We start from the raw sequence: 25113 nt of genomic DNA, 5'->3' as shown, positions 1-25113 counted from the left end.
TTAACAAGTGCCAAGTACTTTACATACAGTCCCTGACTCACACGTCTGCAACATCATCCTGGGTAGCTACAGTGGCTGTCCACCATGGCCACTCACTATTTGACTCTCTTCCCTGCGAAAGGTGGGGCCTAGCCCCCCTCCCCTTGCATGTGGGCCGGACTTAGCGAAGTGTGGCAGAAGTGATGCTCTGTGACTTCCGAGAGAAGGCCAGAACCAGGCGAGCCTCCACCTAGTTCTCGCTCTCCTGGCCGGTTCACACGGGAGAGTCAGCCGCCATGTTGCGAGGACACTCAAGCCACCTGCTGGAGGCGCCTATGTAGCACGCGCCACTGCCTCCCTGAAGGGTCCTCAAATTCGGGATGCAGCGGGAAGACACTGCTGTCCCCAGTGCATTCTCCACCCCTCCCTGTGGCCACACCCCTCTGCCGTTTGACCCTGCCTCCCATCACAAGGCGGATGTCATTTTTCCACCTTGAATCTGGGCAGGACCTGTGACTTGCTCAACAGAATGCGGCGGAAGCGATGCTGTGCGTGTTCCAACGCTCATCTCTAGCGGCCCTGGAACTTCTGTTTGCTCTCCTGAAACGCTGCCGGAGCCACGGGGGCCTGGGCTGGCCTGCTGGAGGATGAGCACCACTGCTGCCACCTCTGCCCCAGACAGCAGCTGGGCCCCAGCTGACCTGCCAGCTCACCACAGACGCCTGAGCGAGGTCAGCCAAGGGCAGCCGAGCCGGGCCCACAGCTGAAAAGCTCTTCCTAGAGTCAGGAGCGATACCCAACAGTTGTTGTATGAAGCCACGACATCAGGGGACCGTCTGTTTCAGTAACGGACACAGACTTGCGAAGAGTAAGGGAGGGCAGGTGGGAGTGACCTAAGCCCCACCTCGCCAGTAGGAAGCACTCAGGAAGGGGTAGCCATGACGATGCTGTCACATCCCCCACCCTCCACCCCACCCCATCCCGGGGCTACCTGTCAAGCAAAGCCCCAGCCTGTCCACACTCCACTTTCTAAGAAGCTCAGGCCGACTCCTCTTTCCTGGTTAAACCCCAAGAAGAGGGAGAGCTGAAGTGCACAGGTGAAAACAGACCACGGTTAGAGAGAAAGGGTAAGAAGATAACTGCCAACAGTAGCACAGATGTTCTGAGGCTCTCTGATTGGCGAGACCACGTGACTGACTGAGCCCATCGACTAGAGAGGAGGGAAGCCGGGGCCTGGGGAGACGGGAATGTGCAAGAAACCCTGACCCAGGCTCCATTCAATTCATACTTGTGTACCCTGGGGGCTGAGGGATGACCTTCTGAACACAGGAAAACATGCCAACGCAGAGATGAAAGACAAAAACATGGCCATCCACTTTGGAGCACTCGGGGGGCTGCCAAGAGAAAGATGCATCAGGAGAACACACACACATAATCAGAACAAGAAAGGGTCCCATGAGCTCCTTCCTCAGTGGCCTCCTCACCTGCCGAAGGGGCGGCCGCGCACACAGGCCCCGCTCACACGGAAAGCAGCTCCTTGGAGAAACTGTTCCTTAACCAAATATTTACAAACGGTGGAAGCACATTGAACGTTTTATTTGAATTGCACTGACCTCTGTTGAGATGTTTTAAACATTTTCGGTAGCAATCCTTTCGTAAACACAAGAAACGGTGTGATGAAAGTAACCAATCCCTTATTTACCTTTCTTAAAATCCGGAGTTTATTTGTTTAGCTTCAAATAAGGTTTCTGCACAGCATAGCTTAAATGTCATCACTTTTCAGACATTTCCCCCTCACTTATACCCAGTGTCAAGAATAGCGATCAGAAAGCGCCAAGGTGTAGATTCGAACCCCCATCCACCTCCCTCCGGAACGTAAACTCTTCCCTGCTCACCTAGTCCTCGGATGCAGACTGAGTCCCCCGGGGCTTATGGGGAATCTCCGTAAACTGATGTGGCCGGGAGAAGCGATGCCTGAGGCTGCTCCTCCAATGGCAGAAAGCCCTTCAGGCTGAAGTCAGGCGGTAGGAGCCTGGGCTGGGGCTGGGCGTACGCCACAGATGCCCTGTGCCCCTTCCTCCTGGCCCAACTCTGATTTCCACCCGGGCAGGGCAGACAGTTCCCTGGGCACCCCATTCAACTGCACCCCAAGCCAGGGCAGAGCGATCTGTTCCTTCACAGGCAGCGCTCAGCTGGGTGGGACTGGGAGCTGGTGAAGACACGCTCCGGTCTCCTGTCGGGGAGGCGAGCCTTTCTGGGTGTCTTGTATTCCACATGCTTCTTGAAAGGTCCAGGCACTAGCAGCGGGGACCTCGGGAACACACCCTCGAGCTGGCTTTCCCCCTCCTTCCTGGGACCTGGCTCCGATGAGCCACCTGCATCAACCCCCCTTTCAGGCTTTGCAAACGGCAGCAAATCTTGGGAAAAGGTATGGTCTGCAAAACACCACTTTGGGGAAAATGGTGAATCTAAAAGCGCAACAGTCCGCCTGGGGCTGAGAGGGAGATTTCAGCAAGAGCTCATGGGAGGCTCGCAGGTAAGTTTCTCAAGGACAAATGGCCCTTCTAGACGGGCCGGTGCGTGTGCAGGGGGAGGAGAGAGCGAGAGCGTAAGAAATTAACCTGCCTGGGTTCCTGCTCTGCAGGACCAAACCTCCTCCAGTCTTACTTCCACTCTACATTTCCACTCCACCCCCAATGGCAAGCCCATACCATGGGAATTGCTGGACCTCCCCCTGCCCCATCCACCTTTTCACTGTCTGCTGCCTCCACCCAAAGGTCCCCCTCGGGAAGAGGATGGATGGATGGGTGACTTCAGGAAAGGAAGACTCCCCATCGGCCTGGCCCTGCTTCGACACTCCTCCTCCCGAGAAGAGCAAGCTGGGTCCTAGAAAGCGCTGTGAATCATGCCTTTGACCAAGCCCGGCTGCTCAGTATGCGGACTCTTTCCTCTCGTTGCCCAATTAATTCAGGAGGCGCGAGCGAAATAAAATGGTTGCTGTATACTCCCAGCCAAGCCAAAGAAACCTACTTCCCGAAGCCAAGACTAATACTGCATGCCGACACGGCCCGAGAGCCCACGCAGACAGCAGGTAGGGCGGGCATTTCACGGAACACACATCGTAACCCTGAGCTGGGAAACGAGCCGGGTGCCTCAGTGGCCCCCTGCACCGGGCTGTGCTTTCAGAGAAGCTGAAGAAAGGAGGAATTATTCTGAACCTAGAGTTGGTTTTCTTAACAGGGACCCCCAAATTGATAGGCCACTTGGCTTGGTGACTTTCAACAGACCATTCCCTTTTCCAGGGGCTTGTCCCAGCTGTAACGTGTCACCTTTTGGGTCTTTTATAGCCGTAGCTTCTGTCCTCCAAGGACAAGGTTCAGATTTAAAGCTTGAACTTTTTTTTTTTTTCCTCCCCGGTTGCTTGAAAATCGGCTGCCATCATGAACGACCCAGTAACTATTGGGACCAGGAAGTTCACGACCAACACATGACTTCAGCGGAAACAGATGGTCATTGGCGTGCTTCACCCTGGGAAGGCAGCAGTACCCAAGACAGAAATTCCGGGAAAACTAGCCACAATCTGTAAGACCGCACCAGACGTCACCGTTGTGTCAGATTCAGAAACCATTGCGGTGGTGGCAAGACACCTGGCTTGTCATGATTGACGGTTTCTCAGTGTATGGAAAGAAAAATGAACGCAAACACAGACTTGCAAAACATGGCCTGTGTGAGAAGAAGACCTCCTGGAAACAGAGGAAGGAAAGCAAGACCAGGATGGAAGTCAGGGGCTGGCCAGACCAACAATGTTGGTGCTGCAAAAAGTGAGCTGGGGATGGGATGACAAGATTCTGCAGCAACTTTATCTGTGGCAGCTGCGCACATTTTTCACGAGAGGATTAGTAAACTAAGAACTTAGTAAGAAGTATTTACCGCTTGGATCCATCGACTGACTAACGACCACCAGCAATAACCAAATGTGGAAATGGGTCTTTTAGGACAGCGGTTCTCAACCTGTGGGTCGCGACCCCTTTGGCGGTCGAACGACCCTTTCACAGGGGTCACCTAAGACCATCCTGCATATCAGATATTTACACGACGATTCATAACAGTAGCAACATTACAGTTGTGAAGTAGCAACGAAAATAATTTTATGGTTGGGTCACCACATGAGGAACTGTATTTAAAGGGCCAGAAGGTTGAGAACCACTGTTTTAGGATGACAATTATGGCCTCAATGAAAAAGTTTCTATTTTCATTAAGGTCAGCTTTTTTGGCAGGGAAGGACAGGAGCATTTTCTAAAGTAAGAGAAAATGATAAATGTATGCCCTCTATTCCCCAGGTTTAATTGTTAGACTAGAGCCTTATAATAAATAAGTACACAAATATTTTTATAGCATTTTGTAAGCATATTTGGAGGCTCCAACATTAAGGCAAAACTAAAGTTGCAACACACACACACACACACACACACACACACACACACACCCCATCTCACCTTGTTGTTTGTGCATCAACATCTCACTATAGGTCCCAAGCCTGTGTCATCTGACTCTGCCCAGCTCTTCAGACTCATTCAGGCCGCTCCTCTCACACCCTCACTCCCTCACACCGGCCTTCCCAGCATCTTTGCTTTTCCTGAAAACCTCCCCTGGCACCTCAAGAAAATCTTCACGGTGTCCCACTTACCACAGCTACGATCAGTGTCATGAAGACTTCTTCAGATGTCTATTTCCCCGATGGACTGTGAGCAGATTGAGGCAGGGCCTATATATGTTTGCTCATGTATCTCCTATACCTGATACATGCTAAACACACAATTTCTATTTGCCGAATGAATGAATGGCATTGTGATCCTACTCATGATGGAGACATCTATGCCATTCTCAGCACCCACTTCCCCACTTGTACGCTCAGTACGCCGAGGAGGAGAAGTAATTCCTTTAGACCTTAAGGATATACATTAATGGTCATCTCTCCAACGCCCAGTTCCAAATCACGCAAGTGCGGGGCTCTGTGTTACTCATTCAGTCTCTTGTTGATAGAACTTGCCTTCGAATTACTTAGAGTAACACAAGGAAAAAATAAGAGCTTTCATCCCCTGGAAACTGCAGCTGTCTCTACAACCCAGCGCCACCCCACTGCACACAGTACACCAGGAAATGCGAACACGTCACAGCATTCCAGGAGTGACTTGATATAATCAATCATTGGACCACCTACCGATTCCCTCGGTGTCTATAAGAGCTTCAGACCCATTGTGCCCATCACACAAAGCCACCAGCATTTCCTCTTCCGACGGTCCAGGGAAATGTCAAAACAGGGAGGACTGTGCCATCCCACTGTTCCAACCCCATGAGAAGTCTAGGCTTTTGCGCATGATCTTCCTTTTGAGTTCACTTGGGGACAAATTCATTCCAGAGAGGAAACCCCTGGGGTGAGGCCGCTGCCAAGCTTTCCAGGATCCAGCTTGGAGACACGCGGGCACCGCAGGGGGGCGCGCTCCGGGAGGGATGGAGGGGAGCTGGGTCTGCGTGCCAGGGTCCTGGGGATACTGAAGAGAGCCTTGTTCGGACCAATTGCAGCTGTCCCTGAACATTCATCAATGCTTCCTTGCCCACTGCCTCCTGCACAAAAACACTGGCCCTGATGTAACGAGAAAGATCTAATTCATGAAGCACCTGGCACTGCCGAGGGGAAGAGCCACAGAGCCACGTGGGCAGCTGGCACACCGCGACTGACACGTAACTAAGCCTCTTTATGACCCAGAGTGCGCTGCAGTCGGCCTGTCTGTGCCCGATGCCCCGCTCGCTCCGTCACTTACCAGCTGCGGCTCTTCCTTAACCTCGAGAAATCTTGGTTTCCTCATCAGGAAACTGAGATCATCGTTGGGCATACCTCACTGGGTCGCTGTGAGGGTTAAATGCGTTGGCGAAAGTTAAGTGCTGAGCACAGAGCCCGGCAAGCGCTCCAGTAAGGGGGTAGCTTCTGCTGCCCGCCACTGCGGCCACGCCGTGCGATTTCCAGGGCCCAGAGAAAGAATGTAAGCGTTCTGCTTGTTGTTGGCAAATCCCAGCAAAAGCCTGGCACCAACCTGACCGAGACCACACAGGAAAGAAAACAACAGACAAATCTTGCTTGCGAAAATCGACACAACACCACTACGTAAATATTCGCGAACGGAATCCAGCAACATATTAAAAGAATGGTACACGATGACCAAGTAGAGGCTGCAGCTTTAAAAATAGGACTGGTTTTATTACGAGGTAAAAAAAAATAGAATAAAAGCAATATGAATAGCTTTCTATGGCAAGAGTTTAGGTTTTATGAGCTACTTTTGAAAAGCTATCCTATCACTGTCCCAGTGGATCAAATCCTTTCGACTGAACTGAATTGGATTGGGCCTCATTCAGGACAAAATCACTCAGAACAAATACTCACACAGTAGGTTTACAGTAGGTTGTGTTACAAAGGTAAAGTACTCCGAACAGGGTCATTTGAGGGAAAAGATTGTGGTCACACACACACAAACACACGCAAATCAAAACCTACCCGACTGGTCAGTAATTTGGGACGTTTCTGCTGTTATAACAAAGCCTATTTATGGAAAAGGAGGCCTGCCTGTTTTAGGTCTGGGTACCCAGAAGCAGATCCAGAGATGAGGATTTGATATGAAAAGATGCATAAATAATATGCTCCCAGAGAGACCAGTGAGCGAGCGGGGCAAGCAGGCTAGTGGTTGGGAGACCATCCGGCCAGGACGTGGGCTCAGGCCTTCACCTACAGAGGGTGGACTCACCTGTTCCCGCAGGGGAGCTCCGGAGTGTGTTACACCTAGAACTGTCCACACCAGGGATGCTCGCTTTCATACATCTTCCCCCGTGATCGGACAAGGGCAGCCCAGGTTGGGGCACTGTGGTTCTTCATAGTTACAGGTAAAGCGGCTCTAGTAGCCCGAGGTCAGTCCTCCAAAACCGAGTCTCAGACGCTGGGTGTGAAAAGCAAACTGGGATGTGTGTGCAGGCAGAGGGGCAAACCAGGCAGAAGGGATTGGAGGGGAGCAGGGTGGCAAACAACACTGTTGGCTGCATCGGCCACCTGGAGAACGGACTAGAGGAGGGTCCTCATGTCCCTGGGGCCGAGTCTCCCACAGGCACCCTGGTCCGTGCCTCTGGTTTGAGAAGGTAACCCTAACTCTTCTGGGAAAGTTGGCCCGAGGGTAGCTCCAGGAAGAAATCAGAACCAAAGTCAAAAACAGAATCAGACGGGAGATAACAAGGAAACTTAAATCTTCGATGGCAGCCCGTGTTTAGTGCAATTGGTGTTGAGTGTTAGCCCCGTGGTCGGTAAACTGCGGCCCGTGAGCCACATGCGGCTCTTTGGCCCCTTGAGTGTGGCTCTTCCTAAGCCTTAGGAGTACCCTAATTAAGTTAATAACAATGTACCTACCTATATAGTTTAAGTTAAAAAAATCTGGCTCTCAAAAGAAATTTCAATCATTGTACTGTTGATATTTGGCTCTGTTGACTAATGAGTTTGCTGACCACTGTGTTAGCCTATTGATCAGGGAGTCATGGGTTTGCTTTTTAAGGTATCAAAGCATTTAAAGAGAGTCTGAGAAAATTCAAATGATTCAGCTGGTTGCGAAGCTAAGGGGGAATGTCTTATCAGGTTGAATCGTCTAAAATTGCCAATATTCAACTATCTCTAACCTACAACAATATAGGCTTAATAGAGTTCAATGTAAAGCTCTTATAGACCTGTTTCTAATGTGGAAGTTAGACAAGTACTGTGTGAATATTTGTAAATAAATGAACTGGATATTAGACCTAACGTGAATAGAAGTGACCATTCCTTTTCATGCCTAAAAGCTCTTCAGATCGGAAAGGATCTTATAAATAGACTGAGAGCATGTTTGACGAGATGTCAGCATCCATCATGTTAATGCACTTCCTTAACATGATTAATGAAATATGGAACTCGGGTCTCCAGCCACCATCATGCGCCACTGCAGTGGGGAACAGAAGAGTGTCCACGAGGCCTGTCACTGTTCACATCACCTTAAAGTGGGAGGCAGAGAACGACTCTGGAAAAAGTGAAGTGTTGTTTTTGTTTGTTTGTTTTTAATCCTCACCCAAGAATATTTTTCCATTGATTTTTAGAGAGAGTGGAAGAGGAAAAGACAGAGAGAAACATTAATGTGGGAGAAACACATCGATTGATTGCCTCCCGCACGCCCCCAGACCAGGCCCGGCCTACAACCAAAATATGTGCTCTTGACAGGAATTGAACCTGGGACCCTTCAGTCTGCAGGCAGACGCTCTATCCACTGAGTCAAACCAGCTAGGGCAAGAAGTGAAGTTTTAATATGATATAGGACTTCTATCCAAAAAGAGGCCTAGCTTAATAGATAGAAGTTAAACTTATACCAAACTTGAAAGCTTTTTTAATATACACATAATACCCAGCTATAAAATATAATGGAAAAGGACCCCATTTACAGCAGCAAGGATGCAGGAATAACCAGAACATGCAGGTCCTACGTGGAGGAAACAACGATACTGTTCGATAGAGAAGAAAAATGGACAGATTGCAGATTCTTAAACAAAAACCCAGAACACTGAAATATGTTTATATGTTCCTCCAAAATGAAAGTTCATATTTAAAATAATTCCAATCACATTGCAGTGGAATGTTTCTGAACTTGAAAGGATGGTTTATTTGAAAGAACAGGCATGGGACACTAGGCAGGAAAAGCTGAGCACTACGCGAGAAATTTCTTCCAGATATTAAACTGTCATATAAAGCGTCCGCAATTCAAGTTCAAGGTATGACCCTGAGGTAGACAGATCAGGAGCCAGAACAGAGAAATCCAGAAACAGATCCAAATGCAAGCAGAAATTAGGAATATGAGGAAGATGGTATCTTGTCAAGTCAGTGGTGGTGCGGGTGGGTAATGGGGTGTTTAACAAATCGTCTGAAGACATCTGACTGTTTGGAAATATAGACTTGGATCACTACAATTTTTTCCTTATACCAGAGTAAATTCCACCAAAAATGGATTGAAAATTTAAAGGTTGGGGGAAAAAAAGAAACTATGAATTATTGATAAATATTTGATCTATAGATGGGGAGAAATTTCTAAGCTAGCAGTTCTCAACCTGTGGGTCGCGACCCCTTTGGCGGTTGAACGGGGTCGCCTAAGACCATCCCGCATATCAGATATTTACATTACGATTCATAACAGTAGCAACATTACAGCTATGAAGTAGCAACGGAAATAATTTTATGGTTGGGCCACAACATGAGGAACTGTATTTAAAGGGCCAGAAGTTTGAGAACTACTGTTCTAAGCCAACACCAAAGTCAGACCACCTATGCAAAAAGGAATAATAGAAGGATAAATCTGACTGAGTTAAAGACTTCTGTTGGGCAACATATCACAAATAAAGTTCAAAGACAAAGAACCAGTTGGGAACAAATGCCACAGGCAAAGGGTTACTATTTCTAGTATGATATGCCTGAAATACTCCACCTGTCCCTTCATATAGTAAGTATTCAAACACATAAAATAAGTAAATAAAAAATACAAGAAGAAATTTGGGACAAACTTATGCCATTTCCTAGTGGTTATCACTAGACTGTAGGATCCTAACAGGTGTTTGTGCTATATATTCTCCCAGGCAGGGCAGCACCAGGACCTCCTCCTGTCCCAACACCTGGAACTTTCTGGAAGGCGAGGCTCTGCTGTGTGCGCGCTAGGGGCAGGGCCAACATTGCTCCATCTTTGGGTCCCTTGGTCTCTTGTCACATCTCTGTGCAGAGGAGGGCTGGGCTACATTACGAGCTTTCATTATGGAAAATGCTTGGCCCAGGAGGCACCCGTAGATGACACAATTCCAGCTGTGATCTTCGGGAAAGTGGCATCCTTAGATGGAGCATTAGCCCCTCTGCAGCTAGCTGTCTCACGGCGAGGTCTGCAGCAGCTCTACCCCCATCCAGCCCCACCTTTCCTGCCAAGAGAGTCTGTCTGCTCACCCCCAGATCCAGTAGCCCCCGTTTTCTTCCATCCCCCTGATACCACGTTGGAGAGCTGCACTTGGCCTGTTGAGGAGAGTCAGTGCCAACAGGACAGAGCTCACTCTTCACAGGCTGTGGGCTCTGCACGGTCCTCCCACTCCTCTCCCAGAGGAAAACGGAAACCTTGGGGAGACCAATCAGGGCACAGCTCTGCCCACCGCGGGAACCCATTAGGAGCTGCCACTGTCTCTCACGGATACCCCCTGGGAGAAGGCAAACCTTCACTGGGGAGACACGCATGCACAGTGGACACAACACAGGCATGGCCTCGCGACAGATCCCAGTGATGCCACTTCCCAGCTGCATCATCTTGAGCTGCAGGATCCTCCGAGGATCCTCCGAGGATCCTCTCGGCGCCTCAGCTTACTTCCTCACTTTTAAAACGGGTTGTTGTGGGTGATGACAATGACTGCTCTCCCCCGTTCACACATAGGTAGCCTGTGCTCTCACCTCAGAGCTCATGCAGGTTGGAAATCTTTGCTAAAAACACGCCCCTCAGGCACCAAATAAGTCACCCCCTTTTTCTATCCCCCCAAATTCACCCCAGGCCCTGAGCCATGCCTCTGCTGGGCCATGTGCATGTGAGGCCACATGACCTGTTCCACAGACTCCGGGGGCTCCCTAAAAGCAGAGGTGGCCTCTTGTGTCCCCCAATGCTTCCACATGGCCCAGGTGGTGTGAAGCCTGTATTTATTCTAATCTTTTGGTTTTTTTTTTACTTACTATTATTTAATCCTTACTTGAGGATATGTTAAGGGGGGGGGGAAGTGAGAGAGAGAGAGAGAGAGAGAGAGAGAGAGAGAGAGAGAGAGAGAGAGAGATTGAGATTGAACAGTTGTTTTCTGGATGGTCCCCTAATGGGGATTGAACCCACAACCCAGATATATGCCGGGACCAGGAATCAACCAGCAACCTTTCGGTGCACAGGGCTAACGTCCAACTAACTGAGCCACTCTGGCGGGGCTAGTCTAATCTTAACACCCCTCCCCCCCGCCCCCCTCCCCCCTCCAGCCTGTGAACTGCTGCTCTATTCTTCCCTGCATCTTAGTGAGGACCAGAAAGAACCAAGTGTCTGAGGCCAACTTGCCCTGCGAGGTTTCTTTTCCTTTGCGAGGTGGATGGAAATCTTAGCCGACCCTGTCAGTCCATATCCCTGTCCCTGTCTCTCCAACTGTGGCACCTGCATTTTTTTCATTTTTTTTTTTACCCGTGGGCTTTCTGTAACGACAAAGCTGGTTTGGCCCCTACACAAGGCCAATACCTTACAGCAAGCATGTCAAACTCGCGGCCACATGCCTTGTTTATTTGGCCCGCACCCCCTTTATATGCCCTCTCTCTGGCTGCAGTTGGCATTTACAGGGAGCATCTGTAGACATTCTTTGGAGGCCTCGCTCAAGCTACCACGGCCACTCTGTCCACACCTCACCCTCAGAGGGTGCAAAGTTCCTGGGACATTAATTCCGCTGTAAGTGGCCCAGCTTCCAGGCCTGAGATGGGATAGCACTGAGGTGTGCAAGTTAGAGCTCCCCTTGCAGGACCAGGCTGGGGCCTCCCTCTGTGGTCCTGTGCCTGCGGGCCGCACCCTGCCCTGTCCTGCTGCCCCATCCCTACCTGTCTCCTGGGGGCGCATCCTTCACACACCACCTGGCATGAATCCTCCTCTCAGGATCGGCTCCAGGGAAACCCGGCCCAAGACACCTCCATTGTTCTTGATTTTTTTTTCATGCCTTAGCTTAGCAGACCATTTTCATGGCTTTCTTTTTAAGAGGTGTGATGCTGCTTTATGAAAAGCGATTCAAAATCCAAGACTCCCCTTCTCCCCTTCGCAGAGGAAACCATGAAATGGCTGTTTTGCAGTTCATTCAAAAAAAAAAAAAACAAAAAAAACCTACCCAGAGGTTTCACACATGTGTTCTAGGCTCCCCCACCAGAGAGCCTGCAGCTCCGGGAAACGTCCTTCTTAATTGATCCTTGCCGGGGCTACAACTCTGTTGACATTGCTGAAGCAAAACGTAGCCCTCCTTCCAAACGCAGTGAATACACAAATGAAGCTTTTCATATACGTGAAAATTGAGCCACCCCGTGACTTCCAATGGACACCTGGGTTTCTCCACCACCTCCCTGCCGGCTGCCACGGGACGGGCGCTGCCCTTCTCCCCGGGGCACAGTTCCACTCTGGGTTAGGCCCTCCCGCACTGCAGGGCCGGAGAATGCTAATCCAACGGCCACGGGTAATCCAGGTGAGGAACTAACAGCCTGGTGTGGTCCCCACCACATACCCTCCTGGAGGAGGAAGGGCACGGCCAGCAGAAACAACGCGGGAATGCCTAGGGTTCCCAGGGGATGTGGGATTCACCTTTGACAGGCCGGATGGGAAGAGCAACTGTGCAAGAGAAAGAGCTTGCCGCCCCCCCCCCCCCCCCCCCCAGTTAGAGGCTCAGATGGGCTGGGAGCCAGGTGAGGTTTTTCTGCCTGGCATCAGGCAGGAAGTTCAAGGTAAAGTCACCAGGGGGCTTGGGGCACTGGATTAGAAACAGGAAAGGGGCGGAAGAGACTTATTATTTTCTGAGTATCGATATCCACCCTCAGGGCTCTGTTACAAGGGCGAGCAGCAAGTTCATTCATCATCTTAATGGCCCTGTGGAGAGGACTGTAAACTTCTAAGGGTTGCATTTGACTCGGGGCTACTATTAACTTGACAAGAGACACCAGAGAAAGCAGAGCACAAGGAAAATCAGTTCCTGCCGAGAATGAGTGGTGGCCCAGCGAGCCCAGGCCGTGGGAAATCTGCTGACTCAGTCGCAGCGGGGGTGCGCCCACTTGGGAGTGAACCCTTGTGATGTGCAGGGTGTGACCTTCCGGACCCAATGAGTAGGATTCCCTTTGTTCCTATGTACGTACGGACGCTGCTTCTGGATGGAATGTTCCGTCGGAGAACAGGCCCGGGCACTCCCACAAATACACAGGGCGGACGCACGTGTCAGTGTCTCTCTCTCCCGCTCCGCCCAGGTTAGAAGCGGATCGGGTTTATCACCTGGCACCATCTTGTGCGATGCGCTTTGAAAGTGAGAAGAGAGAAACTCGTGAGGGGGGGGCCTGCCCTTTCTGTGGTCGAGGTAGATGGAGACGGAACGATCCCTTTGCAAGAAAAACAAACTTATCAGCTCTCGAGGCCTCTTGTCATAAAGAAGAAGCCACCTGAGAGAGGCTAGGCTAAGGCTGACCTGCTGCGTGTCCACCCCCCCTCCCCCCCCCCCCCCCCCCCCGCCCCAACCAATGCGGAGACCCAGGATCTCAAAGCACTCACTCCTAGCAGGGCAACCTGAGCTTTCCTCACGCAGCTTCCAACACTGCCACACCTCCCCCGGGAGGCCCTGTCGTGGGAGCAAAGGAAAGGCCCTAGGACACAGGGCCCATCCCTTCCTCTCAGCCTCTCCAGGAGGTTAGAAGGCCACGGAACAACTCACCAGCCGGATTCAGTGACTTACAGCCCGTGGCAGCTGAGCACCAACTGGAAAGCTATAAAGTGAGTGACCATGCCTCTTCCCTCCAGCAATCTCCAGAGGACTCTCACCTCCTGACACCTCTCGCCTGGTTCCTCTCCCTTTGCTCTTCCTCGGGGTGCCTCCAGCCTCTGTCCTTCTGTTTCCTCGGTCCAGACCCTCATTGAATCCTAGCACATCCCATTTTACAGAGAAAGAAACTGAGGCGCAGAGAGAAAGCCTTTCTTTGGCCTGAGGTCGCACCGACTGTGAGAAAGCGAGCTGGAGTCCCACCTCTGCGTCTGGGCAGCAGCCAGAGCCTCACGTTCCCTCTTCCCCACCTCGGCTGCTTGGCATGTCACTTCTCCTCTAAGAGCGTCTAGAATACAAACACCAGCTTAGCAGCTTCTCGCAATCACCACCAAGCACACGCATTCCAGCCTGAAAATAGCTTTCAAAACATCATTAGCGTCAAAGACTCCATGGGCATGTTGGGGTTCACCCTCTCTGATCACCTCCCTCCCCCCAAAACACACCCACACTTGACGCCTTCAGATTCCAATTTATTGGGCTAGTCTCTCTGCCACCCGGGGATGGACGTGACACAGACATTCAAGGCTGCAGACAGACCAGGTTGACCAGAAATACAGATGCATGCGATGCACAGGCAGGCCAGAGAATGGGGCTAGAACATATGGAAACCAGCTAAGCCGGAGGTCACAAGTTGGTGGCCTACGGGCTGGATGGAGCCCATGGACCTGTTTTGTTTGGCCCATACAATGTTCAAAGAACATTTTAATTAGCTGCTAAAGTCATGAGATTTCACATAAAAATGTGGATTTCTGGCTTTTATTGATAAAGTCGGAAGTCTGGCAGCACTGGCCCTGACGCCCACCTGGCTACCATGGGCTCGGCCGAGAGCTAGATGAGGCTGGAGACCTCCGTTTCTCTGGTCTCCACTGCTTCCCAATGCCCCACAGGTGGCCCCTTCTCCGATGTATAACACCTGCCTCAGTGAAGTTCTATTAGGCCAATTTACAACTTCTGGAAGCCCAGAAAGCCAGGTGCTCACGTTGGAGGTGCTATGAACGCGGTGGGCATTTCCAGCGGATGCCGGAGAGCCTGCTCAGATGCCTCGCACCTTGCCCGGCTTCCAGCCCAGGGCCAACTGCCAGTGTCTGCGTCTCCGCACCTGAGGGCGTTTTCCAGAACTGTGTAGGCTGCACATTAGAGGACAGGAGCACTGGGGAGTGCACCCCACCCTCCCAGAAGGCCTTGAGCACTGACTCTTTGGGAGGGGGTGTCAATCCCCCAGCTCCCTCACCCCTGAGGTTGGTATTTTGCTCTGTTTCCCAGGTGTGCCCTTTGGGATTAGGCCCCATTGCGCACTGTAGTTGCTGGTTTAACAGCACCCTCATTTTTTTAAAACTATTATTTTTCTTTTTTTAAACATATATTTTTATTGATTTCAGAGAGAAAGGGAGAGGGAGAGAGAGACAGAAACATCAATGATGAAAGAGAATCATTGATTGGCTGCTTCCTGCACACCCCCACTTGGGATCTACAACCCCGGCATGTGCCCTGATTAGGAATCGAACCATGACCTCCTGGTTCACAGTTGACGCTCAACCACTGAGCCATGCTGGTCAGGCAACAGCACCCTGTTCATTAGCTGCCTCCACCTGCCTGTATCACTTCTCTGCCTCCCTACCAGCGTTTGCTGCACCTTCCAAATAAGCTAATGGCCCTCACTTCTTTGCTTCAAGGTCAGCATATGGGAGACCCAAACCAAGAGAGCACTGACACTGCAGAGAGATGCCTCATTCAGAAAGTCTATTGCCGCTCTCCCTTCTCCCCAGCACGGCCTCCTCTGTAACCCCAGGGCAAGCTGCTACATCTCCTTTGCACCCAGAGGTCATCCGAGAGCTCTCTTACACCTGACCTGAAGCTTACACTGTCCATGTCCACGTCCATTTCCATGTGCATCATAACAGTCAATACCATGGAGATGTACTCATGAACCCAGCCCCTTCTTTGAGTTTTCTCTCCTTTGGTCACAGGAGGCATTCAAGAGAGCAGGATTCCTACCTGATAAGCAACCTCAGCCCAGAGCAGCAGGCATCAGCATTCCTATAACGTCCTGAGGCCACCCCCACGGGGAACGTTACTGGCCCTCTGTCCCACATGGGCAGCCTCCTTCCACCCTGCTGGGTTTCTCTTGCCTCTCCTCTGCTCTCCTCTGCCCTCTCACCCCTGTACCAGCCCAGCTCACTCCTTCACCACCCAGATCGATGGACCACCCCACCCACCCACCTTTGCTCTGAATGTTGACACCAACTTTTCAGACACCCATCCATCCACCGTAAGCCTTTATCCCAGGATTTTGTCCATCCCAAGCAGTGACCACTTGCTTCACCTTGTCACGTCTGTGCTTCAAGGCAACTTCTCAGCACCTCTGCAGAGCAGCTGGCACCCTGTGCTCCTACTGCTTGCCGACATGCCTTCCACTCACCAGGCTGTGAGCCCCCTGGGAGCGGGAACCAGATCTTACCCATCCTTGTGTCTCCTAACAGCGGGTGCCTGCCTGGCCCTTAGCAGGTACTTAATTAACTGCTGTCCAAATCAACCCATTCCGTTCCACAGAGGCAACAGGAGCCAAAGCCAACAGGCACCACAGCCAGAAATTAAACTTGACCTCACCTTGATGCCAGGGCACCTGTCTGTACAGCTCCAGGGCCACCGTTCACATTATCTTCTGTGGGCTGTGGTCTGGGGGGGTCCCTCACATAGAACCCAGCGTGAATGTGACCCTGGGGTTGGGTGATGCAGGGGCTCCAAACTGTTTTCTTTCTTCTTCCCTCTTCTCCCTTTTAGCTGTATGCCCTGCCCCACCCCTCAGAGCCCCCTTCCATTGCTCCGCAGGAGACCATTAAATGACCATGACGTGCTGAGCTCCAGGCAGACAGCACACGCCAGGCGGCCAATCCACCGGCCAGGTAGCCACCGACAAATTAAGTCCTATTTTATGGAGTGCTTTCAAGTTAGCGTGACACAGGCCAGAGGCAAGTCAGCGGACGCTCACCCATGTGCGCACCAGGCTTCTATCAGCAGCCTCCGCTCCAGGAAAGAACCAGCACGCACCTATGAAAGCAGCCCGTGTTCGGCTAGAAAAATCCATCCCAGGGGATACCTTTGGTTCAGGCTCAGAAACTCGGATGCCACTAATGGTGTGATGACAGAGAAGACTGGACACCTCGGAGGCCTGGGCTCCCAGTTGCTTTGGGACTTTGGACAAGAGGGATATCCGTGCACCCAGCCATCCACCCACATCACCGGTGCCGTCCACGGAGACACTTGCCTCAGTCACACTTGAGCTGAGGTTTGGAGCAGAGCCCAGGGCAAGGGCAACTTCTGTACTACATTCTGCCTGGATTCCGGTGTGTGTGGGGGGGATGGTGAACAATGAAGCTGTGGGGGCGGAGGGCAGGAAGGCCCAGGCTCAGCATGGCCCCCCCGTGAACAGCTGAGGACTCTGGACTCCATTCTGAAGAATGCGAAGCAAGAGCAGTGACGAGATTAAGTTTCTTCTCTCATTTTTATGGCATAACGGATATTAGAAGCTTATTCTTAATCTTTCAAATTATGTATTTACTGTAAAATACTGCTTTCGGTATTCTGTGTGTAACCAGAGGTCCTGAAACCCTCTAGGTACTTGGTTCTCTCGTGACGCGGAAGAGCCTAAACCAGGGACAATTCTGAGGGTCCGGGAGGTGAATGGAAAGCATGCTCTTCCCGCAGGCTCCCCCAACCCCGGAGCTCCTGAACCGATTAAGCAGCAGGGAGTTTGGGATGGTCCCCGGGAAAGTTCGTGGGGCGCTGCCATTCTAGATGGCTCTAAATGCTTCAGTTGCCCCCTATGCTGGGCAAGACTGGCACAACCTTGTCAGAACTACTGAGTCTGGCAGGACATGTGCCTGAGCAGAAATAAGGTTTGAAGGGGCATCCAGCACTCATCTGTGGGCAGGGGCGAAGGTTTTCCTTAGAAAGTGATTTTGGTTCCATTTTAACACAGAGATCAAGGCACTGCAGTTCAAGGCTGTAAACACTATGAAAAGCTGCAAAAGTTCCCATTGGAACCACTGTCAACAGTTAGAGCAGCCACGGGGTGGGGCGAGGTCTGTTTAAATCCACCCATTCTCTGGTGGCCCGCCGAGAAGGCCTGTTCCGAGAAGGCCTGTTCTTTCTCTCCAAAGATGATCCCTTGAAGGAAACATTGGTGGATAAAACAGGCGTGAATCCCAGCGCTTCCTTCCTTTCTGAGTCATGCTACTTAAACTCCAATCCATTCAAATAAATGAATCCACTCTTAAAAGCTCACTCAATTCATGGAAATAATTCAATTTCCTCAATTCACTCAGATATGCCAGGAATAAATAAATGCGCCAAAGTGTAGGCTGATGAACATGACCCTCTAATGAAAACATCAAGGGCAGATAACAAGCATGCTAGGCTGCTATCCGTCCTCATCTCTTATCTTGTTTTTCACAACTACTGGCCTAACACGGACTCTCTGGAACATGCGCGTGCGGGAGACAGTGATCATGTCATCGCGGGGAAGAAGCCAGACATAAAACCCTGTATGGACAGGGTTCCACAGGAGAGAACGGGTAGGAGACGATGGAGGGCATCGATTCTGCCCTATCCCTCTGTAGGTATCTATATAGTTTCTTCTCTGGTGGTACCAACATACTTTCTAAGTCCAGACGGAAAAATATCCTAAGAGTCCCAAAGGATACTCCACGTAACAAAATAGTCTCTGCACAATCACTGCACCTTCTGAGCTATGGTGCAAGTCAGCAGACGTACCAGATGGACCAAAGGCTCTCTTTCGATGCCCTCCTTACCTTCTGCCACATGTTGATGAAGAAGAGCTCCCGGGAAACATTGAAGGACACGTTGGCATCATAGGCATCATCGCCAAGGTTGGAGATGGAGATGTTTATGGAGATATTCTTCACAGCCCCCAAAGCCAGATAGGGGGTCTTCTCATCAATGCTGCAATGAAAAATGAACAGCCATTAATACCCTGAAGCTTTCAGCTTTCAATAAAAAAACATGACCCATTGTGGGGTGGCTGCGGGAGGGGGGCAGGAACGCCACTAGCATCACAACTACAAGTCCCAGGCACCTCATGCAGCAGCCATGCATCCTTGGGTGATCAGATCCCGATTTCTTCATCGGGGTGAGCCTCGGTTTCTTCATCTAAGCCCATGAAGGTTCTGTCCTGCCTATCTCACTAGGCTGTTCCGGGGCTCACATGAAATCTTGTATATCCAACTTGGAAAATTATAAGACATTTAATAGCCTAGGCATGGAATCCAATCAGACACTGATTCATTAAAGTATTTTTGGAACACCTCCTACCTGCCCATCATTACTATTCTACAAGCGCTCTTGCCTCCTTGAGAGAGACAGAAAACACAGACACAAAGAAGCAAACACACAGAAGCCGCACTGATGAGGTGAGCTCTCAGTACAAATGTAAAGGAAGAAAGAGAGCAAGATACAAAGATCCCTGGGAACTAGCCAAGGGAAAGTTGTGCCTCGAATGTTCAAAGGCTGGCAAGGAGACCAGTGTGGCAAAGAGGGATGAGTGAGGGGTGGAGTGGGAGGAAATGGGCTTAGAGAGGCAAAGGCATTAGGGGCAAGCAGATCATGTAGGGCATCGCTGGGCCATCAGAAGGATCTTGGTTTGACTGAGATGGAGCCCGTGCAGAGCTCTGAGTGGAGGACCAGTGTGATGACCTCCATGTTTAAAGGCTTGCACTGCCCATGATGAGAACAGTCTGTGGAGGGAGTGGTCAGAGGAAATAAGGAAGCCTGGTTAGGGAGCTCTTGCAATAACCCAGGTGCTAGAAGATGACACACCAGACCATGGCGGTAGAAGCTGAGGTAGTGAGAAGTCATATTCTGGATATGTTCCAAAGGATATGCCAACAGGTTTTGCTCATGCATGGATGAGGGGTGTTAGGGATCCTTAACAGGAGAGTCAAGGATGGCTGCAAAGATTTTAGATTCAACAACTAGAAGGGAAGAGTTGTCATTTATTGAGATGAGAAAGGCTATGGGTATAGACGTTTAGTAGGGAAAATGTAAATACTACTTGGATTTTTAAAAAGAGATGTTGAGATAGTTGGATGCCCAAGTTTGGAGTTGAAGGAGGAGTCTGGCTGGAGGTATACACTTGGGATGGATTAGCTATGATCACCAGGGAACCTGTGTAGGTAGAGAAGAGGTATCATATGTAGGAGTTGGAGATGAGGAGGAGCCAGCAAAGGAGATTGAAAACGGGTGGCGAGGGAGATAGGAGAGAAACCAAGTGAGAGGGTATCAAACTGGCCACAGAGGATGTGTTTCAAGGGAGGAGTAATCGATTTTGTCAAATGTGGCAGAGAGGTAAAAATAACATGAATTGGAACTGGCCAATGGAATTCGCCATTCAGAGGTCATTGGTGCTCTTGTTAAGAATGACTTAAGTGGAGTGACTGGGATGAAAGCTTGATTGGAATTGGTTTAAGAGCTGCAGGAAGAGAATAAACGGAAACTGAGTACGGTCAACTACTTGGGGGACGTTTTCTACAAAGGGGAGATTAAGATGGAAATTATCATAGTATATTTACATGTTAATGGGAAGGATCTATTAGAGAGAGAACAATTAATGATGACATGACAGGGGACAATTGCTGGATTGTGTTGAACAAATGGGGGGGGGGGTGGCCTCAGCTGGTATGAAGTGAGAAAGAGGCCCATATGGCACAGATGCGTTAATAGATGGCTGTTAGAAACAAGACAAGATTCCCTTACGATTCCTTCCATTTTGCAGTGAAATAAAGCTGAGTCAATGACTGGGAAGGAGAAGGAGGAGGATGAGGAGGGAACATTTGAGGGGCGGGAAGGAGGGAGATGGCAGCCCAGGAGAGTGGGAGTGAGCGGGCTACCAATGGTATGATGCTGGGGATGAGCATGATGGGGATGAGAATGACAGTGAGGAGGAGGATGACAATGTTGTTGTACATGAGACTGATGATTATTATGTGATGTGAGCTTTGGACAAGATAAATTCACATGGATGGCCAATCTTTGATTGGCTAACCAGTTAATGGAAGATGTGGTTAAGCATATGAGGGTTTGTGTAATGGACAGTTGATATTTTTGGCTACTCCACATCCTGACACCTTCCTGTGGTGTCTCAAGATAAGTGGGAGGGGCCCATCAGAAGAAAGGGTTAGGGTTGGTTGCTAAAGTGTGAGCACTGAAGTGCAGTCATGTGATCTCAGGATGGTCAAGTGGCCTCAGTGTGGTGAGCAGAAGCTCCCAACTCAGGAATTTTGAGTTTCCCAAAGGCACCAGAGCCCTCTGAAACGTCTGAGGTGACCACGGAGGATTGAGAGCCCTGAAGTGGCATCCTGAGCTAAGGCTTGCCTCCTTTGTCTCGGGTAATGATGGTTCTCTAGCTTTCCTGGCTAAGCTCTGAACCAGCCTCTTACCCTTCCAATACATTCCTTTTCTGTTTTCTTTTTAAAATATGTTTTTATTGATTTTAGGGAAAGAGGGAGAGAGAAACACTGATGTGAAACATCAATCAGCTGTCTCCTGCATGCCTCCTCTTGGGGATCAAGCCGGCAACCCAGGCATGCACCCTGACCAGAAATTGAACCGGTGACCTTTTGGTGCATGGGATGACGCTCAATCAACTGAGCCACACTGGCCAGGGCTCCTTTTCTGTTCAAATTAGCCGGCACATGTTTGTTGTTGTTTGCAACCACTGAGATAGCTAGTAGAACATGAAAGACAAGAGAACTATCCAAAATCTCAGTAGGCTAAAATACTTTGAAATACAGATGTTGGGGGGAGGAATCCTCATTACTCATCCAAGAAGAGGGGACCTCACTTTCCTGCGTGCCTGGCATGTCAACAAGAATAACATGTGCAAGGGGAGATCTGATGGTCTCGTTTTTTTGGAAGCAAGAGCTCTAAGGATCCAAACAAGATGTGAAAAATTAACTCAGAGGAAAGTTCCAAATTCCTGAATGGCCTCCAATAAATTACGACCCTGACCTCCAGCTATGTGGCAATTATTTATTATTGTTGGCCACTCTAACTTTAAACAATTGATGGGTTATTTCTGTCCTTGCGTTTGCTTTTGTAAGATTAAAGGAGTAATCTTCAGGCCTTGAGGAGTTATGACAGAGAGAGTGCTAACCTTGCTTTATCTTGAGAAGGAATTGCATAAGCCACTCACAAGTAGCTCAGTGGCCCCAGAGAGCATCCAGTTTCCAAATGGAATCTGAAACAGAGACACTACAAAAAAGCATGGACCGTGGGGCAGGGGGCTGCCTCCTTATTCCAGTTTTACTGTTCACAGCCAGCCACCTTTCCTTGTGTGTACATGGCAAGGGATCAGGCCAGCGACGCCTAACCTCCTGCCAGCCCCCAACGCGTAGACCTCTGTCACGTGATCATGCAGCAAGGCCATCCCTGGGGTCTCCAAGTCAAGTGACTCAAACACACCTCCATGACTGAGGGAAGCCAGGCACCTTCCAGGGCAGACTGTGAACTCAGACTTCTTAAAAAGGAGGGTCTCAAAGCTGCGTCACTCCTTCTCCACAGCGAGAAGCCCAAGTATAAAACAGAACATCTCTGTTTCCAAAGCTATTCTTAGAAATGAAATGTAATTTGCCGGGTGCTGGGTACTTTCAAACATGTCACCCTTCTGAAACCTGACGACACCATGAAAGGTTCCTGATGTTAGTTCCATTTTTAGAGACGAGGAAATGGAGATGCAGAGCGATAAGGTGACTGGCCAGGGGCCTGTGCTGGCTTAGAACTCGGTGCCTCCTAGTCCTTCAAAGCCCACCCCTCGCCATCGCAGCCCATGTTCTCCAGCCCCTCACCTGCCACGCCCAGGAGGCCCTTTCGGATCTCCCTCCTGGTGAAATAAATCTCCCTGTTATGACCCCTTCCTGCCCCATGTGCTCGGCTGTCCTTCCCAGCACCAACCAATGTTGTGATGACGCTTTTACTTGTGCAGATGTTTGATTAAGAGCTGTCTCTCTCCCATTAGGATCCAAGCACCGGGGAGCAAGGGCCCCTATTTGGTTTTGCTCATTACTGAATCCCCAGTGACAGAGCTATGCCTGGCACTCTGTAGGTGGTCAACAAACCCTTGTGCAATGAATGAATGAACACGCACACCATCCCCACAATAAGATCATCAGCTCAGCCTTTGCATTTTGCAGAGGAGGAAGCTGAGCTGTCCCCTCTGCCCCCCCGCCCCCCCCTCCCCCCCCAGAGATACAGCTCTTATATCAATTCCATCTTGGCCAGGAAGGGCTTTGGCAAGAATATCTTTTCGTGACATCTGAAAAGAACAGGACTTCTTGAAGACCAACCTCTGACAGGACTGTTGAAAGAGTAAAACAATGAGGCACAGGGAATGCCAAACATTCCCCCTGGTGCTCACTTATTCAGTAAAGAACAATCTTTCTAATTTTCAAGAAATTGTATTCCTGGAAAAAAAAATTTCCCATTAATTTTAATTTGCTTGTGCAGTCTTGAAAGCAGGTCGTATTACTCTGAACACCTACCACTCGATGTGCTTTGATAAGAACAGCATTATTAAGAGTCAACCTGAGAACCAACTGTAGTTTCTAGAAAGCTTATCTTACCACACATCTGGGGCCGGCTGGAAACACATTGCTCCTTTGTTATCAAAAAATAACAACTATAACTGTCCTAATACATCTCACGGCAGCTGGTTTTGAATATGTTGGCTTTGGCACCATCCACCCCAATACTCCAAATGTCAGCTGTGACTGCCACCATCTTGGCGGATGTGTGACGCCTGAGGGTCACTGTAGAATTTGTTGTGTGCCCTCACTCACCCCCTCCCATTAGGAGTGCGTACCCCTCAAAGTTCCTTGTTGGGAACATGCAATACATTCCCATACCAATCATCATATGCTGAACCACGAAGGCCACTAAACTAAATTCTTCCCCTTCTACCACCATGGAAAGAATTTTATTCAGGTAATATTTTGTGAAGATGCTAAGGGAAGAAACTAAACTAGCTTAATGGTGTTTAAAAATGAATTTCCCATTGGATCATTTTTGATCCTCCTTAAGTCTTCGAAATATAAGTCTTAGAAATACTGAAAAGGACCTTTTTTAAATAATCTGTGGTTAAATCCTACCTTCCATAAAATATAATACTTTTATTTCTTTTTGCTGCTAGTTTTAAACTAGCCTGAGCAACAGACGTAAATTCAGGAGTTAACCAAGTACATTCTGGTCAGCTATATTTCTAGTTTTAAAATCTTGCCACATCATCATTACTGATGATATTACACTTGTCAACTGCAACTATATTTGATCATGACAACTAGGAGAATCATACAAGGCAGCCAAATTCATCCATTTTTCCTTCCTGCCTTCTTCCTTCCATCCTCCCTCCCTCCCTTGCTCCCTCCCTTCTTTTTCTAGTCATTTATTCATCCATCCATCCATTACTTAAAAAACAACTACCTTCCCAACTTAGGTACCAGGGATACGGTTTCCAGACCTCAAAGAGTTCACAGTCTAGTGGAGGAAGCAAACATGTAAGACATGATGTCAACGTGTGCTGACCAGAGAGAGGAGGAAGCATCCCTATGAGACCCTTTATGCTATGAGATCACAAAGAAGAGGCTCTGCAGGGGCAGTGGGAGGAGGGGAGGTGCAGCGGGAGGTTTTCGGCAAGGTATGACTAAGGAGGCACAGTATGAGTCCTACAATTAATGGGACGATAGCCCTGCCAATAAAAATGTTGCTAAGATTGATTGTACACACACACACACTCCCTAGGTTTTTCATTCCTGGAAATCATATTTAAAAGGACATCGTGGTCCTGGCCGGTTTGGCTCGGTGGTGAGAGCGTCAGCCTGTGGACGGAAGGGTCCTGGGCTCGATTCCAGTAAAGGGCGTGTAATGCCAAAATTGAGAAATGTCAAAATTGGGGGCAGCCTTCCTGAGGAAGGATTCAGCATCCCACAAATGACAGATATCCTGCACATTGTGTCAGAAAAGCCATGGCATCAATGATAGCCACTGCAATTTAAAAATCACAGACAATGCTTCCTGGTCTTAAAAGTGGGCAGGCATAAAATCAGAGATGGAATTTGGCAGCTGGATGGCAGCCCACTGGATCCATCACTTCACAGATGAAGGCCAAGGAGCTAACTACTTTCCTGTGGCCTCTCAGCAGACAGTGGCAAAGTCAGATAGACCTCCTAACTCCTGGTCCAGCGTTCCTCCCTCTGTTCCTAAAATACAGGAAAATGTGACAAAACTGTATAAAATTCACACAAAGCTTATCTGGCTGTACTAAGACGAGAAATGAAATCGTGTTTGCCTTCTTAGCATTTAAAACATTGAGAATATTGGAAGGTGCCACCTCTTTATAAAAGCTATCTGAGGTGCTTCCCCTTCCGCTTGACAACTGTCCTTGAAGTTGGTGGAGGCACTCAGGATGGTTCC

The 25113-nt window shown here is 49.6% G+C and overlaps 1 protein-coding gene across 1 annotated transcript in view; it reads right to left on the bottom strand.

Moving 5' to 3' along the window:
• ITGA9 (integrin subunit alpha 9) overlaps window positions 1-25113 on the bottom strand; it is a 249627-nt gene that overhangs the window by 81392 nt on the left and 143122 nt on the right. The window contains exon 16 of the mRNA XM_081105874.1: window positions 18444-18594. Coding sequence (XP_080962000.1) covers window positions 18444-18594 — 151 coding nt within the window. The remainder of the gene's footprint in view (window positions 1-18443; window positions 18595-25113) is intronic.

The sequence above is a fragment of the Myotis nattereri genome (assembly GCF_964212035.1).
Source record: "Myotis nattereri genome assembly, chromosome: 14".
In the NCBI taxonomy this organism is placed as follows: Eukaryota; Metazoa; Chordata; class Mammalia; order Chiroptera; family Vespertilionidae; genus Myotis; species Myotis nattereri.
Note: the sequence above shows the minus strand (reverse complement) of the source record. Positions and strands in the feature narration are given on the sequence as shown.